The sequence below is a fragment of the Anas platyrhynchos genome, chromosome 3, assembly GCF_047663525.1.
Source record: "Anas platyrhynchos isolate ZD024472 breed Pekin duck chromosome 3, IASCAAS_PekinDuck_T2T, whole genome shotgun sequence".
Taxonomy (NCBI): Eukaryota; Metazoa; Chordata; class Aves; order Anseriformes; family Anatidae; genus Anas; species Anas platyrhynchos.
In genome coordinates, this window is record NC_092589.1 from 66,449,701 (window position 1) to 66,477,346 (window position 27,646).

At 37.4% G+C, this 27,646-nt stretch overlaps 1 protein-coding gene across 2 annotated transcripts in view; it reads right to left on the reverse strand.

Annotated features, from left to right (window-relative positions):
- Positions 1-27,646, reverse strand: part of NKAIN2 (sodium/potassium transporting ATPase interacting 2) — a 582,464-nt gene that overhangs the window by 318,676 nt on the left and 236,142 nt on the right. For both annotated transcript variants that reach the window (XM_038176412.2, XM_038176411.2), the window contains one exon: positions 8,064-8,201. In XM_038176412.2, coding sequence (XP_038032340.1) covers positions 8,064-8,201 — 138 coding nt within the window. The remainder of the gene's footprint in view (positions 1-8,063; positions 8,202-27,646) is intronic.

The window sequence follows — 27,646 nt, forward strand, 5'->3', positions numbered from 1 at the left end:
CTTCCATACACCCTTTTTTTGTTTGTTTTTCATTTTCCCTTTAGTTAAATTACTTATTAATAATAATTTTCCCTTAACAATTATTTTTCCTTTAATTAAACTATCCTTATCTCAACTTGTGAGTTGCTTCTTTCTTTTTCTTCTTCCTCTTCTTTTCTGAGGAGGGAGAGTGAGAGAGCCGTTGTGATGGAGTTCAGCTGCTTAGCAAGGTAAAGCCACCAAAATCCCATCAGGCCCCATAAATTTATATGCATCCAGATGGAGTAGGAAATCCCACATAAGTTAGGGGTTGACTGGGAGTTTGTCGTTCCTACAGTCATGGTCCTCAAACTTAGGGAAGCTGGGCTCCCAGAGCCCATCAGTGGTGTTGAAGACGGAGGTGAAAAATGTATTGAACATCTCTGTTCATCTATGTCCCTGTTTGTTAGGTGCCTATCCTCATCAAATATTAGACCAATGCTTGCTCTGGTCCTCCTTTTCCTGTTAATATACTTTAAAAATCCCTTTTTATTGCACCCACACTACTGGCCAGCTTTAACACTAATTTAGCCTTATCCACACAAACTCTCTCCCTGAAAAGGCGGGCAGTATCCCTGTAGTCCTCCCATGTCACCTGACCTTGCTTCCAGAGACCATATACTGTCTTTTTCTGCCTAAGCTCTTGAAGAAGATCCCTGCTTAGTCAGGCTGGCCTTCTGCCCCTCCTGTTTAACTTCCAACATTTTGGAATTACCTGTTCCTGTGCTCTTAGGAGGTTGTACTTAAAAAACAACCAGCACTGTAGGACCCCAATATCTTTAAAAAACAGTTTCCCAGGAGACCTCACTAACTAACTAACTCTGGGTAAGGATCAAGGGATGAACGAATAAAGGGGATGTCGTTGTGGGAGTCTATTACAGACCGCCTGGCCAGGACGATAGCGCCGATAATTTATTCTTTACAGAACTAAGAGAGGCCTCGAGATTAACTCCCCTTGTCCTTATGGGGGACTTCAACCTGCCAGACGTTAACTAGGAGTGCCACACGGCTGACACGAGCAAGTCCAGGAGGTTCATGAAGCACCTAGACGATAACTTCTTGGTGCAGGTGCTAACGGAGCCAACTAGGAAAGGTGCCCTCCTAGACCTGTTGCTAGAAAACAGAGAGGGTCTGGTGGGAGATGTGGTGATTGGTGGCTGCCTCGGTCATAGCGACCATGAAGTGGTTGAGTTCAAAATTTACGGTGACAGAAGGACAAGTGCCACCAAAACCTCATCCCTAGATATGGGGAAAGCGGACTTCAGGCTGCTCAGGGAACTAGTCAACAAAGTCCCCTGGGAAGCTGCTCTTGAAGGCCTCGATGTCCACCAGTGCTGGTCATTCTTTAAGCGATGCCTCCTAGAAGCACAAGATCAGGCAATTCCTAAATATCACAAGTCAGGCAGGCGGGGCAGGAGGCCGGCGTGGCTGACCAGGAACATTCTGATGGAGATTAGGCGGAAACAGAGAGTGTTTCGCTACCGGAAGGAGGGCCGGGTGTCATGGAAAGAATACAGGGATGCTGTTTGTGTTTGTAGGGAGAAAATTCGTGTGGCTAAAGCACACCTAGAGTTGAAGCTGTCTGTGTCTGTGAGAGAAAATAAAAAGGGGTTTTTTAGATATGTGAATGGAAAAAGGAGAACTAAAGAATACATAGGGCCGCTCCTTGATAGGGAAGGACTCCTCACAGACAATGACATAGGCAAAGCAGAGACGCTTAACGCCTTCTTTGCCTCTGTCTTCAATGCCGATGATGGGCTTTGGGACCCAGGGTGCCCTGAGCTGGAGGACCGGGACGGTGGGGATGACAAACTCCCAACCGACCCTGAACGTGTGCGGGATTTGCTACTCCACCTGGATCCCTACAAGTCCATGGGTCCGGATGGGATTCATCCCCGGGTGCTGAAAGAGCTGGCGGACATCATCGCGGAACCTCTCTCAATTATTTTTCAACGATCCTGGGAATCTGGAGAGGTCCCGGTAGACTGGAAGCTGGCAAATGTTGTGCCGATTTTCAAGAAGGGTCAGAAAGAAGACCCTAGCAATTACAGGCCTGTCAGTCTCACGTCAGTGCCTGGTAAAATCATGGAGAAGATGGTTCTCAAACTTATTGAGGCGCACCTGGGGGACAAAGCAGTCATTGGTCCCAGCCATCATGGGTTTGTGAAGGGTAGGTCCTGCCTAACTAACCTGATTTCCTTTTATGATAAGATCACCCGTATGGTGGACCAAGAGAAACCAGCTGATGTGATTTTTTGGACTTCAGCAAGGCTTTTGACACGGTTTCCCATAGGATCCTACTGGACAAAATGTCCACCATACAGCTAAATAAAAACATCATACGATGGGTGGGCAACTGGCTAACGGGCAGGGCCCAAAGGGTTATGGTGAATGGCGCTGCGTCAGGCTGGCGGGCGGTCACCAGTGGGGTCCCTCAAGGCTCCATTTTAGGGCCGGTACTTTTCAATATTTTTATAAACGATCTGGATGAAGGAATAGAAGGTATTTTGAGCAAGTTTGCTGATGACACCAAACTTGGAGGAGTTGTGGACTCGAATGAGGGTGGAAAGGCCTTGCAGAGGGATCTGGATAGGTTGGAGAGCTGGGCGATCACCAACTGCATGAAGTTCAATAAGAGCAAGTGCCGGGTCCTGCACCTGGGACGGGGAAACCCCAGCTGCACGTACAGACTGGGCGATGAGACGCTGGAGAGCAGCCTAGAAAAGAGGGATCTGGGGGTCGTGGTAGACAGCAAGCTGAATATGAGCCAGCAGTGTGCCCTGGCAACCAGGAGGGCCAACCGTGTCCTGGGGTGCATCAAGCACGGCATCGCTAGTAGGTCAAGGGAGGTGATTGTCCCGCTCTACTCTGCGCTGGTGTGGCCCCACCTCGAGTACTGTGTGCAGTTCTGGGCACCACAGTATAAAAAGGACATGAAACTGTTGGAGAGTGTCCAGAGGAGGGCTACGAAGATGGTGAAAGGCCTGGAGGGGAAGACGTACGAGGAACGGCTGAGGGCACTGGAGAAGAGGAGGCTGAGGGGAGACCTCATCGCAGTCAACAACTTCCTTGTAAGGGGGTGTCGAGAGGCAGGAGACCTTTTCTCCATTAACACCAGTGACAGGACCCGCGGGAACGGGGTTAAGCTGAGGCAGGGGAAATTTAGGCTTGACATAAGGAGGGGGTTCTTCACAGAGAGGGTGGTTGCACACTGGAACAGGCTCCCCAGGGAAGTGGTCACTGCACCGAGCCTGTCTGAATTTAAGAAGAGATTGGACTGTGCACTTAGTCACATGGTCTGAACTTTTGGGTAGACTTGTGCGGTGTCAAGAGTTGGACTTGATGATCCTTAAGGGTCCCTTCCAACTCAGGATATTCTATGATTCTATGATTCTATGATTCTAACTAGTTCCATGAGCAGTCTGAAGTCTGCTCTCCCCCAGTCTAGGTTTGAAGTTTAGGTGGAAGTTTTCTTCCTGTCACTAAATGTTTTAAACTCAACTACCACATGGTCACTTTGGCCAAGGCAACCACCTATCACTGCTTCACTCACAAGACACTCCCTGTTTACAAGCAACAGATCTAGGAGAGCACCTTTCCTAGTTGGCTATCATAGTACCTCTACCAAGAAGTTATCATCAAGGTGCTTCAGGAATTTCCTGGACCTGCTTGTCTCAGCTCTGTGATGTTTCCAGCTGACATCTGGAAGGCTGAAGTATGGACAAGGGCAACTAATCCATAAGTCTTTCTCAGTTCCTTAAAGTTCCAGTCCTCTCAGTTCCAAAATTCATTGGTGTCCTCATCCTGGCTGGGTGGTCTATAGTAGACTCCCACAACCACATCCCCTTTATTTGCTTGTCCCTTAATCCTTACCCAGAGGCTCCCAACTGCATTGTCACCTGCAAGTTCCATACAGTCCAGTGCCTCTGTTACATAGACTGCCACCCTCTAGGTGAGTGCCTCACCTGCCCCACCTATCCCTTCTGAAGAGTCTGTAACTGTCCATTGTAATACACCAGGCATGACTTTCCTGAAATTCTTATATTTCATAATTAATTTCAAAGTTTTTCTTTATCTGTTTATGTCACTGCCAAGCTCCTTTATATATTCCTTTATCTTCTTTGAACAGCAGTGAATAAACAAAGTACTTATTGTAAAGTGCTACCACTCTGATACTGGAATACCACAGGGTGTGCTGCACTGGTCGGGTGGATTCCACTGTTTGAAGAAGACGGTTACACTCAACAGAAATGGGGTTTTCAGTCCTCCTTATGCATTCTGAGAATGATTTCTAGGAATTTTAAGAAAACAGTAGAATGCGATTGCTAAGATTTCCCATGAAGCAGGAATCAGAACACGAGTTCATTCTGTGCTATTTCCTTATTCTTCTTTCAACACATAGTAGAGTGAGGAGTATGTGCTGAGCATCTCAGCACAGCTGGAATCCCTCTATAGAGGAACTGGCAGAAACTGAGCCTGAGTCAGAGCCCTGCACTGGTGAAGAGCACCACTTCTTTCCACAGCCCTTGGTAATTTACATTGGTATTACCCCTTGTGGTGGTTTTACTGTGCTAGACAGCTGAACTCCACCACAACCGCTCTCTCACTCTCCCTCCTTAGAAGAGGAGGGGAAGAAGTAAAGGAAAGAACAATTCACAGGTTGAGATAAGGATAATTTAATTAAAGGGAAAAATAATTATTAAGGAAAGATTATTATTAATTAAATATTTTAACTAAAGGAAAAAAAATTGAAAGGGGAAAAGGGGAAAAAAAAAAACACACACAACAAACCAAAACAAGTAAAGGCTCCGTGGAAGTGCAGAGGAAAGAAATTATTCTCTACTTCCCACAAATGAGTGATACTTGACCACGTCCTTGAAGCAGGGCCTCAACGCATGTAGCCAGTGTTAGAGAGAACAGACGCTTTCACAACGAGAGCCCAGTCCTCCCCTCTTCTTCCCTTTTCCACCTTTTATTGCTGAGTAGTGCATCATATGGTATGGAATATCCCTTTGGTTGGTTTATGTCAGACGCCTTGGTGATGTACCTTTCTCACTTTTTGCCCACTCCCTAGGAGGGTTAGAGAGAGTCCTGATGCTGTGCCAGCACTGCTCAGCAGAAGACATAACACTGGTGTGATACCACAGCTGTTCTATATACAAGTGCAGAGCACAGTACTGTATGGGCTGCTGCAGGGAAAGTTAACAGCCAGACCCAGTACACCCCTCAGGAATTTGCATAGCCCAATCTTATTACAACACTGCTAAAAAATGCATTTAAGTTTCAGTCATTCTACTGACTAACCTTTGTTCCTACTGAAATCCCTATCTCAAAGTTTCAGCATAGTACTGTTAAGTAGTTCTTTTATCATTAGATAAACTAGATTATCATTATAATTTACATGGACACACAAAAGTTTACTTAATTATTATCTTTTGAAAAGCTATTTCTATCTAGATAGTTCTATCTTTTTCCCATCTTTAGAAGATATGCTTTACTCCCTGAGTCAATCAGTGGCATACTGGTTAATGGTTTAAGTTTCAAATAAAAACATGTTCTTTCCAAACCTATATTAAGATTAACCCATCTAGTTATATTAAATTTCATTTTCCAGTCCTCCTCGTACACCAAAACTCCTCCATCCCAAGCTATTTGAACTATTTTCCAAGGCCTGAAACCACACAGTCATCTATTCCCTTCTGACCCAATTCTAAATTTCCATGTGACTCTTTAAGGTTCAAGGACACTGTCACTTGTGGTGTCTCATCTGTCTAAAACTTATTTCCTCTTCTCCCTAAGCTGCTGAATCATTTCTTGAAATCTCACCTTAAAACCTCCCTGCCCTCTTTAACCTATGATTCACAATCTCTGGAAAATATTTTTGTGATATCCTTTTGAAGCACGGACAGTGAAAGAGGAATTTTATTGTGGTCTTATTGAAGAAATCTTTACTCAAGGTACTAATGTGACTGTGGATTAAGGGTCCTACAGGGTTCACTCTAGGCAGATAGACCCTTGCAGAATCACTTGAAGTCTGAGTTTTTGTATCTACTCGCTGGAAAACTTCATAGCTACATCTTTGTGGGTTTAAAAGCTGTTGTCTTAATCTTTATTCTTGCCTTTCCATTCATAACTTTATTCTTAATGTCAGATGATGCCACTGAGTTTTGTCCAGTTTAAACAAGGTGCCTATTCGGGGCCCATTAAAAATGAAAAAAAAAAGGATGCAGTCCCGTTAACTCTTCTTCCAAAAGATTGGTTAAATTTCCCTCATACTGACTTTAAGATAATCTCCAAAGACAGCAGTAATGAAAACAATCAAAGCAGTCATCTGTTGAGCTTACTAATAAGGAATGAAAGTTTTGTCAGTTTCCTTGCCTAATCAGCCTGTGATAGATAGCAGATTCAGGTTTCTATTACGAAATCTGAGCAAGACAAAAAAATTGATCTTAGATTAGTTCTATCCAATTCCATGACAAGATGCAGGGAGAGAAACTCACAAAACTGGATAGGCTACATAGTGAGGGGGGAGCTCTAAGAAAAGATAGGTGTGAAAATAAGTAGGATGGTGTGATACAAATGGCAGCATCCAGAAGCACATGTGAGCAGTACCTATTTATAAGGCTGGTATTCCTCCCCATTCACAGTATACTCATCATTGTAACAATTAATTCTCTGTACTCCTGTTGAAAAGGGCATTTAAATCTAGCTTACTTTTTTTTTTTTTTCTTTTTTTTCTTTAGCACATTTTTCCTCATTTGCGTATAGTCTTAGGATGGTATTTTTGTTGTTTATGCTTAACTGGCACTTGCTTGATTTTTATTTTTTTTTCCAAGTATTTTGGACTAGTCATAGCACTAGAAATGGAAGAAAACTCCAGTTAACATTCACATAACTCCTAGAGTTGTGAACTGAAGGACACACTCAAAATATTTCAGACTTGCAATTTATTTATTTTTTCAGTGTTTGTAATCTATGTTTTTGATTACATTAATTTACATGGGTATGTATGAATATATTGTACCTTTGGCACACATTTTCTGCATATAGCAAATCACAGAAATAGAAACACAGACACAAATATTAATGTATTGCTGTTAATGTCACACTACTGGACTATGGATGGTAGCACAGGGCGAAAGAGAAACCTTTCCATCTCCTGAGTGGTGACTGTTATATAATGGAACTCTATAACAGGCTTTGCAGAAGAAGGTATGGATTCAGTGGACTTAAACTATTTACTCATTGTCATGAAAATATGATAGCACACAAGCAAATCTTTTGGTCTGTTGTTTGTCTCTGAAACATATAACAAGCCTTAATTGAATTAGCAGTCAATTTAGATAGAAATATTGTTGTACAAATCTATGTCTAACAAAAGGTGTTCTGAGTAATAATTTGAAATTTTTTGTCCTGTCTTTGTAGAACTGTACATCAGGGAAAACAACAAAGAAAAAAAAAAAAACAACAAAACAACACACAAACAGCTGATGAAATGAGGATTTCATTAATACTGTACTATACCAGAGAGTATAGCAATACTGAGTCTGTGTATGAGAGGCTAAATAAGAAAAGAAATGGATTAAAAATATAAAGGTCCATATCCTTATTTTTTATCTCAGACCCCTCAGTCTTTAACTATCATAAACACATTTCTCACCATACTCTCATACTTTATTTTTGAACTTGTACTATAATTTCTAGGAGGGATACACATAACAGGTAGACACTCCATCAATGATGGATAATAAAATAATGAATAACTATAACGAATGATGGAGCTGCTGTGGAGATCTGGTGCATCTAGGAAAACTATTAACTTCTTCAAAGCCTGTATTTTCTTGTTGACTTTCAACTGTTGCAGGTGGTTACCATTTAATTACTGCAGGTACCTCACAAGTGTAATGAGTGAATGTAAAATACTACAGAAGTGAAACCAGAATAAGATTTCCATTTCTTTTATAAGCAATGCAGTTTGGAACTTTTTTTTTCTTTTTTTTTTTTAACATGCATATCAAAATAAATAAATAAAATGAAATACTCACTCCTGTTATGTAACGAGGTCTATACTGGATGGTTCCAAATAAGCCAAGTATGACTACAATAATGTGTATAAAATTTGCCAAGATGGGTGCCCACTGATAACCAAGGAAGTCAAATATCTGCCTCTCGAGCACAGAAACCTGTGATTAAAAAGCAAAAAAATGAATAGATTAGAACACACCAAAAAACATCTTTACGGACATTGCCCTAGCCCCTAGTCAAGGTTTTTGCCCTAAGTTTAAATATATATTTAGATATATACACATGCATACTTCTGTCAGCAGTACAATGAAATGAGTTTGCAATGTTTTACTTTCTTGTTTTAATGAAAGCTGCATTTCTTACTGACAGTTTACCGAGTTATATTCTGTAAGCTAAAGTATTCATGCGGCCAATTCTATCAAGATACTAAACTGTTCATTAGGATGTTATGTTTACAGGTGGAGAAACATAAACTTTTTGTTATATACACCAGCAAATGTTATAATGTCCTAGGGTGCTGAAATGTGTAATATACTGGTGTTGAAAATAAGTGCTGGGTTTATGACCTCTTCTCAGCTACTTTGCTTCCATCTGCAGATATCGTCCTTCAGTCTACTCCTCTCTCTTTGGTTTTATTATTACCCCACTTCCTGCTCCCTCCCTATTTCCCCTAGTTATCCTAGTCTCTAGTCATTCTGTCAATAGCCTTTTACTTGTATCCAAAATCATACAACTTTTTGATCTGATTCTATTGATAATGACACTAGTTCACCTCCTCCCACTGTCACAAACAACTCAAGTATAAGCTGTTACCCAAGACTCTAGATATTTCTTAAAAAAAAAATAAAACAATTAAAAAAAAATTATGGTACAATCTTGGGCTGTTGAAGGCTGTTTTCAAGTAATACCATTCCAAACAGATTGATCAGAAAGTAGAAAAACTACATTTCTAATACTCTAGGTAGGAAACATTTCAGAATTCAAATAGCAGGTGTTCCTTAAGTTGTGCTCAGACATTATAGCAAAATATAGCACTGCACACCAATCCATAGGCAGAATGATGTTTTTTGATCTGAGAAATATTGATGTGAAGAGTAGAAAGCAATGTAAAAGTAAAGTGAATTTAGGCAGAAAGGGTAAGTAGTTTCTTTGGTACTATTCCAACAATTTTACTAAATAGAAATGAGCAGGTGAGTTTCATGAAAATGTATATAATAATCATCATCATAATAATCATAATAAAACACACAAAAGAAAAAAAAAAAAACACACACACAAAAAAACAGACTGTTTCTTTATAAAGTTTCATTAAATGACAGGAGGCTATTTCCTCAGTTTATACACCGGATTAATTGATTTAGATGTATCTGTTACACACCACACATTTAAAAGATAACACCTTCTGAAATCAAATACTAAATAATTAACTACTTTTTGCCATTGTTCATGAATGATATAGCTACAGGAGAGCTTTTTAACTTTAATGCTGGAGTCCACTGTCACACCAACATTTTCTTTTCGAAATTGACTAAGGTTGGCCATTGAAAAGACAGCCTACACTTGCACCAGCAATGCAAATGTAGAATGTTAATTATATAATGCTTACTGGCATGTGTTGCACTTTAAGATAGGGATTCTGAAAATAACCTGAGGGAAGCCATGTCATTTTGAATTTCAGGCCCATTTGAAAGTTCAGGGATTAATGTTGATCACTCAATTCCTCTATAAAAAAAAAAAAAAAAAAGATTCCTTTCATACAGTGCATCCAGCTTATAACCAGTTTTGGTATTTTGCCTAGCATTTTATGTTACAGTTTTATTGACACAAAGAGATCCTGGTTTTACACCGTCCGAGATCTTAATGAACTGATTTGTGCTATCCTAAATCTGTCTCTAGTAAAGCAAATTCATAGAACAGTTCACAGAATTCCAGGGCATTATATTCCAATGGTGAAAACGGTGAAAAAGAAATAAAAGAAATAAAAGGAAGGTAAAGCTTCAAATTATGAACTTCATGAAGTCCTCTCTTATGCTTCTAAGTTTATCATTAAAAATTACTTCCTTGACTATTAACATAGTCATTTATGCAGAAAAGACCAACATGCAGCATAAAACAATGTTGCAGAGGTCTATGTGAATTCCATTAGTTCTATAAGCAAAAGACCTGCTACACCTTAAGCACTGTTAAACAGGTAACAAAGGGAAAATGTTCACTCTGAGCAAAGAACTCTTATTTTCATCAGTTGAACAAAGAGTAAATAAGAATAGTAAGGAGTAGCAAAAAAAAAAAAAAAAAAAAAAAAAAGTCTAGACTGTATAAGCATCTAGTACAGAACAGTAGGGATTCAGCAAGCAAAAAAATACTAGGATGAGGCAAATCATTCAACCAGTAGGAAATCATACAGCTAAGGATACCAACTATAGAGGAAAATTGCAGTGTGGTAGTTAACTATATAAAATAGTAGAAAGCCAAATATTTCTGCTGCAAGTTTAGGTTAAAAGGAAGCTGCATTATCATGCATCAAGCATGTTTTGTTTTGTTCCATTTTGGTTTTATAGTGAGAGACAAACTGACTGTTCTGTGTGAAATCAGCACTTCCCCACTTCCCACATGCCACTTTTTTGCCTTTTTTTTTTTTTTTTTTTTGATGGTCTTCTGAACTAAGCAACCATTCCCCTTAGGTTGTGGTCATGTTGAAATGTCAAGTGAGGGCATTTACTGGAGTAGCCTGTCTTCCCATGCAGGATATTGTGTCCTGCTGATGGAAAACAGGACATGCAAAGCAGGTGGTAAATATTAGCTATGCAAAACAAGGAGATGAATCTGCACCATCTCTGTGTCTGTATCTACCTCATGCAGACTATTAGACTTGATCCTGTCATTCTAAAGCATCAACTGTGCATTGGGACTGCTAGAGATGTGAAACAGCAGTGTTCTGGTAGGGTGCACAGAGATAAAATGCTGCTGAAATGCAGCTGCTGTTCCTTAGAAGATCAGACCACCACAGAAAGATGCATCACAGATTTATCAAATGGAAAGTATAGGACAGTGCTAGAGCTTTATTCTCACTGCCTGAAGAGACAAAGGTGGAGAAATAAAACAAAACTAAACAAACAAACAAAACAGAAAAACAATACGGACTTATGACACGCAGTTACTCAAAAAATGTCATTGGGTCTATCTATTTTTGTGTTTCTAAAAGGGGAAAAGTAGGACAAAGTACTGACAAAATCTATTAAAAAAGTATTATGTGGCTTCCTCTTCTTCCACAGATGACAGAATCTTGAGATATTTCCTCACACAGCAATCAAAAATATAGACCTCCATTTGAAAGGACATTTTTACTTTAAAAACTTTAAAAAAAAAAAATGTTTAAATAACTGTACTTGTTTCTCCAGATGAGATCAACTAACTGTAAATGTTTAATGATGTTTCAAGCATGCTTCAAAGATAGAGGAAAGAACTGAGAAAGAAATATTCATATTTAAAGTTTAGGAATAGAGAGAATGGCCCACTTTCTTTCTTGTTGTTCTGGAATCCAAAGCTTGAAATGATAACAGGAAAGAGGATGCTTGGATGAAAAATTAGACTATGGAAAAAAAAAAAAAAAAAAAAAAAAGTAATTCAATTCCATTTTAATAATACAAGGAACCCAAAACATAGGGTTATGGAGTCTCAGTTCCTAATGTTAGAAAATAAACATCCACCAAATCACCAAATCATCGTAGGCTTCCAAATAGATAAAATACCGTTGACATTCTTTTATCTAATCACCAATAAATTACAGAAGAGCTAAGCGTATTTACCGTGAACCATTTCTGCTAATGCATTACTTTTTCCAGGCTTCTGCTAACTATTTTTAAAATGTATACAAAACAGAATCAGCCTGTATGCTGTCAAGTTGGAATAGCTCAAACTGTTTCCAGATTCAGAAGCTGGTTGTTAATAGTTTAACAACGTTACTGACCCTGAGGGATCTAAAGAATTGAATTTCCAGGGGATAAAGAAAACCGTTTTGAGACAATTCTTAAAGTATATGATTGGAGTAAAATTTCAGACAGGAACCACAAAGGAGAAACCAGTCAAAAGATGATTTATAACACAAACTAAAAGGAAAAATGACAAAATGCTTTTCCTCACAAAGCTCCTGGAGAAGAAACTCAACCACCACTACTTCACAATGATATAGATTCAGAAGTTTGCACTGATATCAATTAAAGTACACTCAGGCACACATGCACACAAGCAGGTCTGCATGGTTTCTGCCAGCCAGCAGAAACACAGCACTGTGCACACAGCTCAGAGGCACCCAGAATGAATGAGGCCTGGAGCAGTATCTCTCTCAACTGATGGTTTTGCCATCTGATTTATGGTGCCAGGCTCTCACCCCAATGGATGAAAAGAGTTTTAGCTTAACTCCTGGTGAAGAAGAACCACACAGCTGTGCTTTATTTCATGACTGGTGCAGGTGAAGAATGAGTTACTGAAATTATGCCATAATCAGTAACTCCTTCAGCCTTAGCTCAACTGTGTTGCGTTAGATGCCCACAGCGTCTTACCATTTGTTTGTGTTGTTGAGTTAGACATACTGTTTTGCAGTGATTCTAAGTTCTTTGTTGTATGGCATATAAAGTTAAAAAGAGAACCAATAAATAGAAGTACTTTGGGCCTATGTAGTACTAGAGCACTGCAATGTTAAAGCCTAACTGAACCACACACAGTGTCCCCAGCTAACTCTCCTGTGCACTTCCATAATTTTGAGGCAGAAAACATGCTTTGCACTATTCCTTAGAGAGGTTAAATTAGATTTTCATCAAAATTTCTTGAGACTATCCTGATAGTATCCTGAGACAGAGGACCCAGTTATGCAATGGATTCACTAGACTTACTGAGCAAAACCAGAATAACATTTTCAAGGTCAAGTCCCTACAAAATATGTACATCTGCTAGTATGCATGTGCATGTAAGTCAAGTCTTTTATGGCAAGAGAGCAGGGAAAGAAAAAAAAAAATAGTTTTGAGGGAAGAAAGTCAAAACTAAAATGAATTTCTGAGAAGAGCTATGGACACAATGGTGCTCTCAGCACAATAAATAAATAAATTTAAATTAAATTTAATTTAATTTAATTAAAAACAAACAAACAAACAAACAAACAAACAAAAACAAACAAACATGAGAAGTGCAGATAATTAATGTAAAAATCAACAAGGAATTATTTTCCACTTGTCCTTAAACGAATCAAATATATAGTACTAAGTCCCTGTCCTTAATCTGTCAGCAGTATCACTGCTGAGAGAAGGAATAGGCTTTCACGGTACCTGATAAGAAGGTAATCATAGTTTTTAAAAATTCTGTATAGGACCACATCCCTTCATCATACTGTGTACAAGTGGATTTCTGCAGTGACCTTACTGAGGACAACAGGGCTCTCCACAGGTACAGAGAGTATTTGAAGACTCAGCTGCTGACTTCTCTAACTGAACACAATAATAATCATAATAATAAATAATAATAATAATAAAGTAAATAGAAGCTTTCTACAGTAGGTTTTTGGTTATGCGGTAGTAAGAAGCAGAACTGTTATACAAATAATACTTCAGTTGTTATTACTCATGACATGAAAATAAGAAAGAATCTAGCTGGTGAAACTGACAGTTGGTTTAAATAAAACTGATTTACTGTGCACTGAACATATCTTCAGGGTATTAAATTCATGATTTATAAGCATTTAGACTCCACTATACATACATGGAGAACCAGTGACTTGAACAACAAAAACATCAAATCCCTGTCTTCAAAGTTCTTCCCTAAGAGTTACCCTCTGTGTGAACAGTAGGGAAATAAAAAAAAAAAAAAAAAAGAAAAAGAAAAAAAAAAGGAAATTTCTGGCAAAATGACTGATAAACAAGTTTTATTCTTACAAAACACATTCTCCAAGCAAATTATGGAACACCAATAGCCATGAAAGAGATAAATGATTGAAAATAAGTTGGATAAGTCTCTAATTTTACACTGACTGATATTGTTTTCTTTTTGTTGTTGTTGTTGTTGTTTTTTCTTTTAAATAGTTTCCCAAAATTACTGTATAATCTTATAGAAACCATAGCAGCAAAATTATGACAAAAATGTGATTTAATAATGGTACTGTACTTAAGATGTAAAATTTTGAAATCTGGAGCAAATATTCATAGAAATATTTTATATAATTACATACAGCTTGTACAGATAATTGTCTTAAATGTCTATAGGCTTTTTATTGTACAAGACCAAATTCACCTTTGCTAATAACTTAAAACAACAACAACAATTCAGAATATGTGAGATACAGGAGATTTCAATACTATTGAAACCAGAATAGTATTCCAGCTCATTCATTGTCTTCATAGTTTTATATACAGGCCTGTAACTTGACTTGATCTCTATGACTACCTTGAACAGGCTGGGCTTTAAAGTTCATGCCGTAGTTTAGATAAATTTTAACATCATTTTACAGCAAATTTTTGTGTGTATCAACTGGAACAACATCCTTTTATATGCATGACAGAAAAATTGAAAAATCAATTACATGTAAACTGTTCAAGCCATAAAGCTAAATAGCATGACGTTTGTAATTCAGCTACAGGATGAACTTTAGGAACAATAATTTAGAGGTGCTAAGAGTTTTAAACCCTCTAAAATATTTTGTTTCCTGCTCATGAACATTAGTACTAAAAGTTGGGAAAGATTTTAATAAGACATATTTATGCTCCACCTAAAACAAGAAGATAATGATTGAACGTGCGCAAAAATGGTTCACACTGAAACTTATAAAGCAGGTCAAGTTATGAGGTTCACTTGTACGTTAGAACAAAGGTGATGTTATAATACAAACTATTTAGCTGTTAGGTCCGAGCTAGGAGTGCAATAAGCATTTAGGAAAACCTGCCTGTATGTTTTTTCAGGAAGTAATAAAAATCATATGAGCTGCACCAAAATATATCTATTAACAAAGTATTAGTCACCGAAGATAGAACATATAGGAACCTTTTAAAATACCTGCTTAGCTATACACTGAAGACAATTTACTGAAGAATTCAGTCCTTTTACCTGTGTTGGTGATTTTTACTTTCAGGAGGTTTACAGAACTGATGAGTGCAGGTCTGTATTACAGGGACAGAGATGAGAGGGTTTCCTCTTCTCAGAGTGCTTCTCAAACTAGAGAGCACAGAGCAGACCCATCTGACAGGCTTCTTGCATGCCAGCTCAGACCTGGAAGCAGTATAGCAACATACTGCCTGCTCCAGCTCCAGCACCCTGCTGAGAAAGCTGGACCAGTTTACTGGTACAAGCTTTAGATAGCCTTAAGGATTAACCAAACCACTTAAATATACTGGGAACCTAGTGTTTATTACAGGCAGTGCTCTGTATTGTTGGCTTCATGTGGCTATGTGGTACAAAAGTTGTGTAGGTTATTGGCACATTGACTTTGATGACTATTTTGCTTACGTCAAAGCTCTTCAGAGCCAATCTAGCTGTGACTGTGACCAAAGGACAGATCACAACAGACGTGTTAGTGATCACTGGTGAGAAGTCTAAACACTGTGAATGTGCTTGACCACATCTTCTTCCGTTCTGCCATGGCCAATGGGAAAATCAAGTCTGATCTCTCAAGGTTCCCTTCTAGTCCTCCACCCTAACCCCATTCTTTCTTCTCCCTTCTTTTGCAGGAACCTTCTTCTGGAAGGATCATCAAGACCCCAGCTCCCCATCTCATCCTGAAGGTGACAAAATCCAATTTTACTGACGCGATGAGAAGTCTTCGGCCAGTTTTGGACAAAAAAAATAAAAAAAATAAAAATCCACTGCTGAATTAAACTTTAATAATATTTTATAATTGCACAATATTAATTTGCCTGCAGTAAAGTCTGAAGGCAAAATCAAGCATGCAGAGAGCATTCTGAAAGATTATCCTTATCTAATACTTTAAAATGGTTTCTATCTTTATGGAAATATTTGGCAATAAAACAGTTTTCACTTTCAATCACAAAGACACAACTCATTTCTAAGATTTGTAAACTCAACAAAATTTTTACAATCCTGATTTTAAGTCAACATATATCTAGATATATCTGGAGTATCTCCACTTGAGGTAGTGAAACTATCTTGTGTGTGCATTTCTTCGGTCAAAAATAGAATGTGTCCAAATACCTGAAAAAAAAAAAGCCTTCTAACAACAAAACATTGTTCTCTACTTCTTTACAGCACCCCTATAAGAAACCTTATGACTGCTAATTTTGAGGGATATTGGCAGGGATCACTGACTATCTCAACAGGACTGAGGGATTTGATAATAACGGCAGCAGGGGATCTGGTATCAGAGTACTAACTCAAGTAAAAATAGCCAGTCTAGAGTAACTATGGTAGTTTTACTTGTATTCAGACACACAAGAGTGCCCACAAAGCAAAATTGAGATAAAGACAGCTAATCCATATCAAAACTGTAAAACACTGTTGCTTTGTAGTCACTTATTCCACAGCTAAACCTGGATAAGCAGGAGGCTGACTTTGTCTAACCTTACAGAAGTCTCTCCCATATGATGGCCCTGATAGAATATTCATTATTGCTATATAGAAAATTTGAAGCATCTACTAGATTTTCATGCCTTGGCATAACCTGAAAACTGACATTTAAACTATGCAGACAACTTTATGGAAGAGAGATAATTGATGTCAGTTATAGTCTGAAAAGTCTGTAGCAGCTAAACTTTGCCTATTACCTGTGCATAAAGCCATTAGTCCTTAGAGAACTCCAAGCAGTGTTGAAGGCATTCTTCTCTGCAGCATGGCCACCTCAAGAGTCACACCTGTCATCTGCTGTCTGCACCAGTCTCAGGGACAAGTACAAGGTCTCAGATTTCATCTTCCAGATGCCTACTGGCCCAGCTCCAGCACCTTTACATTCAGCCACAGCTGGGGAATGCTGATTATTGTCTATAACTTGGTTCCACAAGAAAACAGAAATTTCTATTCTAAGGGTGAGTAATTTTATTATTAAGAGAATGAGGTATTCTGATAGGTTATTTCAAGAAATACAAAATCCATCACCTGCAAGTGGATAGCACAGACTCTGTAACATAAGTAAGAAGCACAGATTACAGTTTCATTGTCATCTGTTCCAGCATTGAAACTACAATAAAATTAAAAAAGCAGACTGACATTCCTCTTCCCTAGGCCTGATGCCTAGGGAAGCAATGGAAGCCAAATGCAATGGAAGAAAAGTTAGTCTGTAATGACTAACATTCTAGTACTGTATGTTGACCTCTTTTTAGGAAGCCAATTAAGACACAAATACCTCCTCTTAAATATATTGTTTCTGAAATATTTGCATCCAAGCCTTATCAACCTGCAATGTAACAAATAGTGGAAAATAGAGTACTGTAATATAGTTCCCGCTTAAGAGGTGGTGAGTCACAAAACTTTACTCCACGTCTGGCAAGACTGAGAAGTTAAAAATGTGAAGGAAAAGGAAAAGAGTAGATGCAAAGCTCTGACTACACACATAATGAACGCTTACAATATTCCAACTTCTGAAAGGTGCTACTGTATCCCAGTGATGAAGTCAGTGCCAGAATATTACACTTCCATACAAGTAGATTGTCTAGAAAATAAAATGTAGTGGGATCAAAATTAAATTGTACAATGAAAAGGGGGAAACAGGAAATAAAATATAGATACTATATAAAGGAATATAATGGACCTTGTTATATGAATGTTTCTCTACTGCAGTCAATGGCATTTCTCTGATCTACGTGGAGATAATTTATATCAACTAATTTGAGGCTAAATTCTGAGTTTTACTGTGTTCTTAATTTGTGTAAAGGTTTAGCGTTAAGTGCTTTGGATTAAACCATTTATTTATCCCAAACACACACTCAAGCACAGTAGAAGTCTCTCAGTAGGTATTGTGATGATGACAATATTTTAAAATACCTAAAATAAGATGCTTTTACTTACACTTCTCTGTATTCGAACAAGAATGACATCAGTTTGCTGACACTAGTCAGTACCTTAATTACATGATGAAGGCCAGAAAAAGCTACATACCTAACTTGCACAGCTTGCATTTTGGTGCTTGTGGAACTTTTTCACTTCATAAAAGAGCCAGTCACATATAGAAAAACAAAAATTGTTCCATTGTCACAAATCATAATCTCTCCTTCTACATTTGCCTCAAAATCTTTCCCACCTTCCAATTTGCTTTCTTTACTTCAGTGCCCACAGCAATTCTTCTTGGAAGCAGAAAAAGCTATCATCTAGAACTGCTGCAAGCTCTTTTCCAGCAGAGCCCTACCCCTGCCAATAGCTGCCATCATTCAGGTAGCACTTGTTGGCATGATAGTACAGAGTTGCAGCAATTTCTTTCCACTTTTCCATACCTCATATCCCCAGCTGTTCCAAGGGGGTGATCACCTTGCTGGTTTGATGAGGTCTAGAAAACTCAGCAATAATTATTGTGCTGGCTGTGCTGAAAGCAGCCAGCATCACTAAGGCAGGAATTGGAATGCAGCCCAACCGACATAGCAGAATCTACTAATTTGTTGCACTGAACATTTTGTTGTAAGAAATAATCATGAGCCTTGTGATAGACTATGAAAGGCAAATTACATTGCCTGAGCCAGACTTTTCTACGATGCCTAGAAATAAATAAAAAAATAAAAGGAGCTAATAATTCTAGGTTCGATAATTTAGTCTAGAAGTTTTAAATGCTCTGACCTGTTAGTAAATGACCTCCTTAAATTATATCAAGAAAAAAGAAAAAAAAAAAAGAAAAAAAAATCATCTATACAATCAAACCCTGTCAAAAGAGAGGTGCTTGTAATTGTTTTTGACCAATTTAGTATGGATTAGACTAGGAGAGGAAGGCTAACAGCTTTCATTTAATTTTGTAACGTATGCTGTGTCACACATAATTGTGAAAAATGAAATAGTGGAGCTTTTTTTCTGTAATATTACTCACTGCTTTAAATGATGAATTCCTAACCTACTGAATTCCTAACTCATGCTAGACAGCAACATGTAATACAATAATTTGATGGTAATTATTTAAAAAAAAAGCATTTTTTTTCAAAGTGGACTTCTGTTATCAATGAAACAATATGAAAAAATAGCATAACCATAACAACAAATGTCTGCGTGATTCTTAGTGGATAAAATGACCTCTCTGGAGAGAGTATTTTTAACTCAAGAAAAAATAATCTGATAACATTGTATGTGCTGCTTTTCTCTTAAAGCATACCTTTACGCAATGAATGCTGCACTGCTGATTCCTTCTTTGTGTTGTATGCCACTATTTTGACTGGGGTAATGGTTTACCCCATGGTTTATCTCTACTCTAATGATGCTGATTAGAATTCCATTGACAATGAAGATGCAGACAACTGAAATACATGGCTAATAGTATACTAGGTGGGAAAAGAACTCACATTAATGAGAACTACCTTCTTTCTGAGCGGGAAAAAAAAAAATAAAAGAAGAAAAAAAAAAAAAGAAAAAAGAAAAAAAGTAGGGTCAACCTCTGTCTGCTCTCTCAGCCCCTGCTGCTCTGTTATTGCAGCCAAGGAAGGAAAGGATCAATGCTCATTCAAAATGTCCTGCTATTGACAGGTAGCTGTACACTGAAAAAGAAGAAAGGAATAGAGGAATGGATAAATGTTGTGCATGTCCGAGAAAATATGAACAAAAAGCTGGAGTCATCAAATTCTCCCTTAATTTAACTTGCTATGCAAAGCAAATTATGTCAATAAGAAAAAACTCTAGGGTAAAGACTTTGTACTGTGGACAGCTAACTAAAGTGTCAACAGATGACTGATTTCTGCCCAGAGCTGCCAACAGCTGTCAGTATCTATGATATTTTTGGATTATTGTCCCTGTTCTTGCTTCACGATAAGCTCAGGTAGGAACAATTGCTTCCTGTAAAGCTGTACTCCCCTTCAAGAAACTGCCCTCCCTGTTTCATTAAATGCTACTAAATTGCAGTAATTTCAGACCCTGCCCAGAACTAAGTTTCACCACATTCATGGATTCAAAACCCTTACAGCTGACCAAATACATCTTCCCTATATAATGTTTTAATGCTTTACTGGGAAAGCGGACACTGGACCATCATGATCATAACTTCTATTTAGAAAGCAGAGGTGACATCCAAAATTTAGGACACTAAATTCTGTTTACTTTCTGAAGTAGATATGAACCTCCAGCAAATTTCTAACATAAACTATGAAGGATGTGCCTCTTGTCTCCAGCAGATCTGGTTTGACTCAGTGCAGGTACACAAGAAGCAAACTGAATCCAGTCCATCCCTCTTTTTCATCTAAAAGAGTTTAATTGTTATCAAATTAATTCATATAGCTGATAGACTACGAATAAAATGTCAGCCTGTATTCTGTTCTGGGGTCTGCCAGACATTATTCATGGGATTCAGACAAAATCTTTTCACCTCAGGTTAACACTCACAGGCAGTACTTAAATCCTGTTGTTAGATGAATTCACATGGAAATGTACCTTTCATTGACTTTCTCTAATTACTAAGTTCTTACTTTATTTAAAAGTTTTTCAGTTCTCTGAATCAGTTCAACCTGTAAGGTGAACACTAAAGGAAAATATTAGTTTTCATTATTAATATACACTGAACTCTCTTCTACACTTGCAAAAAGAGATAAGGAACCAGAGGTGACAGCAGATAATGTTCCATCAACAGTCAATACAATAGAATATAAATTTGGTCAAATGCTATTCTTTTTAACCAATTTCTTCTTCTTCTTCTTCTTTTATTTTATTTTTTTTCTCTTTGTTGTAGACTACATGCATAATTCATTATCTGACACACACTCATCTTTGTTTTTCCATTTTTGTTAAGAAGATAGTCAAAGGAAGAATTAAATCAGTTATTGCAGAAATCAACAACCTTGTTAAACAGAACCAAGGAAGCAGCTTATAAATAATAGTGACATTGGAGTATTAATCATGTCTCATAAGACATTAATGTATAGTTTTCGATCATTTCTTTTTTATATCTTCCCATTCAGTTTTCATTTGTTATGTGTGAAGCTACTGTTTCTAAATTGGTTAGGATCTGATTACCTGATATCTCTATCACTTGGTCCTACTGTTAAAGACAACTGATGCATTTAAATTGCAATTTCTTTCTATTGAAACTAGCAGTTTGGTACAACAATATAAAACAAAATATTGAACTATAAACTTGAACTATTATGAAAAACTTATCTACATTATTTACAAATCATTCCAATAATGGCTTTCACTGTAGAGAATATAACATGTAAATAATTTATTTCCTTACAATTGGCCTGTGTTACCTCTGCATGAGATAAACTTTTTAATCAGAAGGACTATCAGTTGAATCTTTAAGACATAGCTCATAGTACAAATTGATAATAGCAGACTAACAACACACTAATAATAACAAGATAATAACACACAAACAGGATAATAACACACTAATAAAATAGAAAATATTCCAGTTTATTTTAAAAAGAGGCTAGATTTGGAAAACATTTTGATAAATATAATTTATTGTGAGAAAATCAACTGTTGAAAGACGTTAAGAATCAGTAACCGCACCTCCAACATATATCTGTTCTTTTATAAGGCTTTGACAGTACTTAAAGACTTAAAGGAAACATGCTGTAAGAAGAGGTTATGCATGGAAGTGCTAAAGTTTTCTGATGATTCAGATTTGCAAGGTAGATAATATTAAAATTGACTGCAAATTGTTACAAAGAATATCACAACACTGAATGATTCGAAACGAAAATGGCAGATGAAATAAATTTCCAAGAAGTTCAAAATAATATACCTCCCTGGGAAAGAATATTCAACATACACAATGAATTGTTCTAAATTAACTAGTGTTACTCAGAAAATTATGAAATAATTCCAGAAAGTTATCATAAAATTTCATCTTGATGATAAACAAAACCCAAACATCCGAAAGCAATAGGAAAGAGTGGGTGATAAAATAGAGAAGTCTGCTATCAGAGAGCACACCACAGTTGCAGCAGTAGACATAATAAAAATGAAAAAGTACAGAGAAATACAACAGGGAAGATCAGAACCAGATAGAGTATTTCTACTTAGGACAGACTAAACCAATTAGGACTCTTGAATTCAGTAAAGAGAAAGGATAAGAAAAAACCTTTAAAATCAAGGATGATATAAAGTAAATAAGTATGGAACATGTTTTATTATTTCTTCTAGTACTACCAATAGCGGCAACCAGTTAGAATGATGTAAGAAAAGGTGAAAACTACCCTCCCCTAGAAAAGATTTTTTTTTTTCCATAAGTTAAGTAATGAAACTTTGAAAAATAGTGCCACAGGCTTTTGCAATCTAGGCAGAAAAAAATAAGATAAAATTAGACAAGTTTATAGAAAATAAGTCCATTGATAAGGGATAAAAATGATGGTCTGGTCACAGTCTTTGGTCTAAGATGTCTCCTAATTACCAATTGTTGAAACTTGGGAGGGTAAATTTTATGGGAGGAACCTGGGAGAAATGGCTAGGTCCTGCATTGTTTGCTAGGCAACTGCTGCTTGAGGGCAGTTTCTGTGCTTATGTGATCTTTTGTTTTCGTCTAACATGATTTTTTTTTTTTAATCTTACATTTCATCCAGCTTGCATCTTTTTTCCAGTTTAAATTTTTTACTTTTGTCTATCCTGGGATTGCTGTGCTGAACATACCCAGCTAACTTCCTCAATTGTTCTGGTTCATTAATACCTGCAATATACATAAATACATAGGTAGGTCTGATACTTCCAGACTCTTGCAAAAGGACATGAAACACTACTATAATCATTTTAAAAATAAAAACTTTAGTACAATAAGGAAAGAGACCTGCAATAGTACAATATTTAAAAGTATTTAGTACAATAAGGAAAGAGACTCCAACTAGTCAACAGGTGAATGTTGCAGTATAGAGAATGGCTGACATTCTCATGTCCTGCTGAGAACTTTAACTGGTGAAGTACATAGCCTATGCTTGCTCCAAAGACAACTGTTAGGTGAAACTACCCTTTCTTTATCAACAGTCAGAGGAAGGGAGCCATCTATCTATTTTTAATAAAAAAATATTTTTTTATTTTGTATTATTATATAGTTCTAATAATACATGCCATGAAAAATGTCTGTGAGGTACATTAATAATAAGGTGACGGTGTTCTTGATGCTTTAAAAGCATTCAAAATATGAATACTTCCTTATTTTAATTAGCCCTGTAATGGAATGGAACACTTGCTGGCACAGCACCAAGAGGTGACACATCTGGTAACTGCTACAGAATACACTCCCTCTAAAAGCTGCCACTACCATAGGAACAAATAAGAGTGTGTTTTCAAATGAAAAAAAATACCACTTAGACATGGCAGATTAGTGCAACACCATGCAAGATGAAGCACAAGACAGAAAAAAACAGGTTTTTGGAAGCTTGAATTATAATATTTGAGGAGAAAAATCATGCCCTAGAAAGCCTGGATTGAAAGAATGGAATAGCAGATGGAAAACTCCACTGAACTTCATAAGCCACCTGCCTGCCAACCACTGAATGGCAGCCAAAAATGGCGGTAAAAAAGCTACACCTTATTAAGTTGTAAAATGGAAGATGAAGTTGGCATTAGCAGCAAAGTGTAGCAATTTAGGGTAATGATGTATCACACTAAGCATAAGAAATTCAAGTTCTGCATTGAAAGAAACAGAAGTAACTAAAATAATGACTGGTGAGCAAAACACACAAGACCTGTTTCTAACTAGCCTTGTAATTCTTCCTCTCCAACCAATCTCCTCCTTGAAGCTCTCCATACTATCAGTCCTTTTCTGTGGCCATGGAACTTGCATGAGCAAGTATATTTCTACCAATGATTGTGGTGAACATGTTGGATAAACAGGTTTCCTCCATATATCATCTCGCTAGCTTTTATTTATTTTATTTATTTATCACATTTTCCTTGAGAAGCCAGTAACTATGAGTTCTACACTCCTTGACCTTTTACGTAACAATGCATGATACAATGCATGTCTTCTTAGAAGAAGAAAAAATACAGATAAAAATAATTATTTCCAAGACATATCCAAACCATGACTAAAGCACTTTCTTCCTGTTGTGAATTTGCCTAGGGAAATGACTAGAGATAACAGAAAAGACAAGCTGTACACAACCCGTTAGTAGAAATTCCATTATTGTAGGTATGATACAACAATTTTACTGCCTTGGAAAGCAACAGTGATACCGATGAAAAACAGGTAATGATTAAAGAAGACAGAGATCTAGACACAGAAAGTAATTAAGGTATGGAGCCAACCTGCTCTTCCTCTTATTTAAAGCCAGAAAACAGTTGAACTAGGTGAACATTTAGCACTTGCTAAAAAGAAAGGTTACTTATATTCATGCCTAATACAGACTTACAAATCTGAGCTTATTTGGTCTGTGTTTTTTATCCATTTGGTTCATTAATGTAGGCAACATGAAAACAAACAAACAAACAAACAAACAAACAAAAAACTATTTGTATCTAAATATTATGACTACCATAGCAAGCAACCTAGCAATGCTATCTGAAGGATAATATGTCTGAAGGATGTCTCAACATATCCAAAATAATAGAGCCAATATACACATGTTGGATAAAAAGATTTTTTTTTTTTTTTTTCATAAACAACTGAGATAGTGTTAAGAAATTGTAAAGAGAGAGAGAGAATTTTCATGTGTGCTAACATGATGTTTTCCATTCTCATATTTCTCCATGTCATTGTGCTACTTGTTCTGTCACTTCACTGGTTGCAATATGTGCAGCTGAAGAACCCTATGTTGTGCTTCAAGAGCCTGTCTTAAGGGATATTAAACACTTATTTTTGTGTGATTGAGCAATACCTGCTAAAGCAGCATTTTATTACTAAATCCAATGAAACTAATGCATATAGCAGAGACTGTCTCCAAAAAATAATGAGAAGTTGCGTTAGTCTACACTACTCACTTTCCTAGATGTTTTTCTCATGAGGGTTTTTATGAGAAGGGAATTTCAATTTTGGTGATTACCTTTTTATTTGTTTCATTCAACACTATAAATTAAGGCATTTATCAGCAGTGAACAAAAGTAGAAACCTAAAACAGTTATTAGAACTATGAAGATCAGCTGTGCACAAAACTTAGATGAAAGAAATAGTCTCTAAGTCATAATGTTTCTGTTCTAGTATTGTAACTAAACTCACATTTTACCAGTAAAGTTGTACCATCTGTAAGTGCCTAAGCGCTGTGGGGTAGCCTCTATATTGCAGAGGCTGGTAGTGCCCAATGCCAGATATAGCTGGTCCCAGCCAGCTTCAATGGCCCTATCACAGGGCAGGGTAGAGCCCCGCAGCCAGTTGGTGATCCCTGTGCAAAATGTGTTTAAGAAAGGGCAAAATGCTGACCAGCAGCATATGAGGACTGAATGGGGAAAAAGGGTGACCCTGGAGCACCAAGGTCAGAGCAGGAAGAGCAGGTGGACCTACCCTGAAGGAGATTATAGGCCATGGAGAGCTCATGCTTGGGCATGAGCTATGCAGCCAGCCCATGCGAAGGACCCACACTGGAGCAAGAGGAAAAGTATAGGGAGGAAGGAGTGGCAGAGGAGATATTATGGGGTGACCACAATCCCCATTCTCCATCTCCTTGTACTACTCAGGGAAGAGGGAGGGTAGGGGGTCACAAATGAAGGACTGAAGTTCAGCCCAGGAAAAAGGACATTAAGGGACAAGGTGTTTTGTTTCTCACCAGCCAAATACTTTTTATTGTCAATAAATTAGGTTACTTTTCCCCAAGTTGAGCCTGATTTGCCAATGATGGTAATTGGTTAATGATCTCCCTGACTTTGTCTTTTTTTTTTTTTTTTTTCATCTTATTTTCTCACCCTATACTGTTGAGAAAGGGGCATTAGAGATAAGCTGGGTAGATGTCCGGCAGCTTACCAAGGGCAACCCACCACAAAGCTAAAAGAAACACGTTAGACCTGAGTTACTACTACAGCGGCTATTTATTAGACCAAAAATAATGTCCTTAATGATTATGATGAAAAACAACTTCAGTTGGATTTTTATAGGTGTTGACCTACAGAAGTCCATAAAAACTGCAGATGGTTGTTCAGCACCTCGGAACCCTCAATTTAAAAATAACCTCACTGTTGCTCATAATATACTATGGTTTATACCAACTGCAAGCATATGTAATACAACAGCCTGTGTCTATATAAAATAATTTCATTATTAAGATTTTTGTTAAAAAGAAGGTTTATGGCTTTTCAAAATTTAAGAAGTTTTACTGACCTACATACAATTTTTTATTTTTTTTTTCTTTCAGGTATAGTGCAGATTCTGGTTCTCCCCTGACTTATCTGACTTATTATACGAAGCCTTCAATTCTTCAATTATTTTGGTTGAGCTTGCCTTGTCTTTCTGGCCTTTACAGAAAACAGAAGGCACAAAAGATAACTGATGTTTTCCCATCTGTTTCCTTGATAAATGCCCTCTGCTACAAAGGACTGGTGTGAGGACAAGAAAATAGGACTCACTTATCAAACCATACACTCAGCACCACCAGAGATCCAAGCTGTGTTTTGATAAGGATTTCCTGGATGATGTGACAAAATTTTGCCTGAATCTCAGAGGTATCTTAGACATCTGGCAAAAACACTCCATCCAGATCATGAAAACAAATCACTTTTAATTAGTCAAGTCCTAAGCCATCTCCTATCACTCCTTCCCCATAACAAAAAAAAAAAATCCAGCTTAATAAAAAAAGACCTCTGTCTCTGTCATTTGAAAACAAGATTAAATAACAGAAAAAAACAAAACAAAACAAAACAAAACAAAAAAACACCCAAATCAAAACCTGACATGTATGTATACATAAAACAAATGTCAGTTTGCAGTCAGAAAAAAATCATGTGATTACTGTCTGCAATCTGCAGTGCTTACAAATTATTGGTCTGTTTATAGATTTTGTTTTTTATTTTTTTAAAGTACAGCTGTATGAAATCATGTAATGCTTTCAAATACATACATGCTAATAGCTAACAGCATATTTGCTCTGGTCTGATACTTTACGGATAAAGCCCTGTATCTTTCAACATATCCCAAAGAAAGAGGAATCTGGACACTTTTCTTTAATCACTCCTACCTATGATGAATTTCAGTGTGAAGCTATTCACTGGTCAACTTTACTAACTAATTGGCCAACGGCATTTTCCATACCAAGGCTGACATCACAAAGGACTCTGACAAGGATGCTGAAGTCCATGCACTTAGCATGGAGGATGAGCGCTGTTTGAATCTCACTCAGTATCTCATGTTTGGCTTTCTCCCGAGTACCTGTCCCTGCATAGGGCCAGCTCTTCATCTTCTCTATTTCAGACAAAGAAAGTACAGACAAGGGACTCACAGGCATGCTGCAGTCATAGATACACCAGTTAAGAAAGCAATTGATAAAAATATTCACATTCAAGTTGAGAGAATCAATTCATCCTACTTCACTCAGAATAACCCAATTGTTCAGGTGCCATGTGTATGATCTTCTCC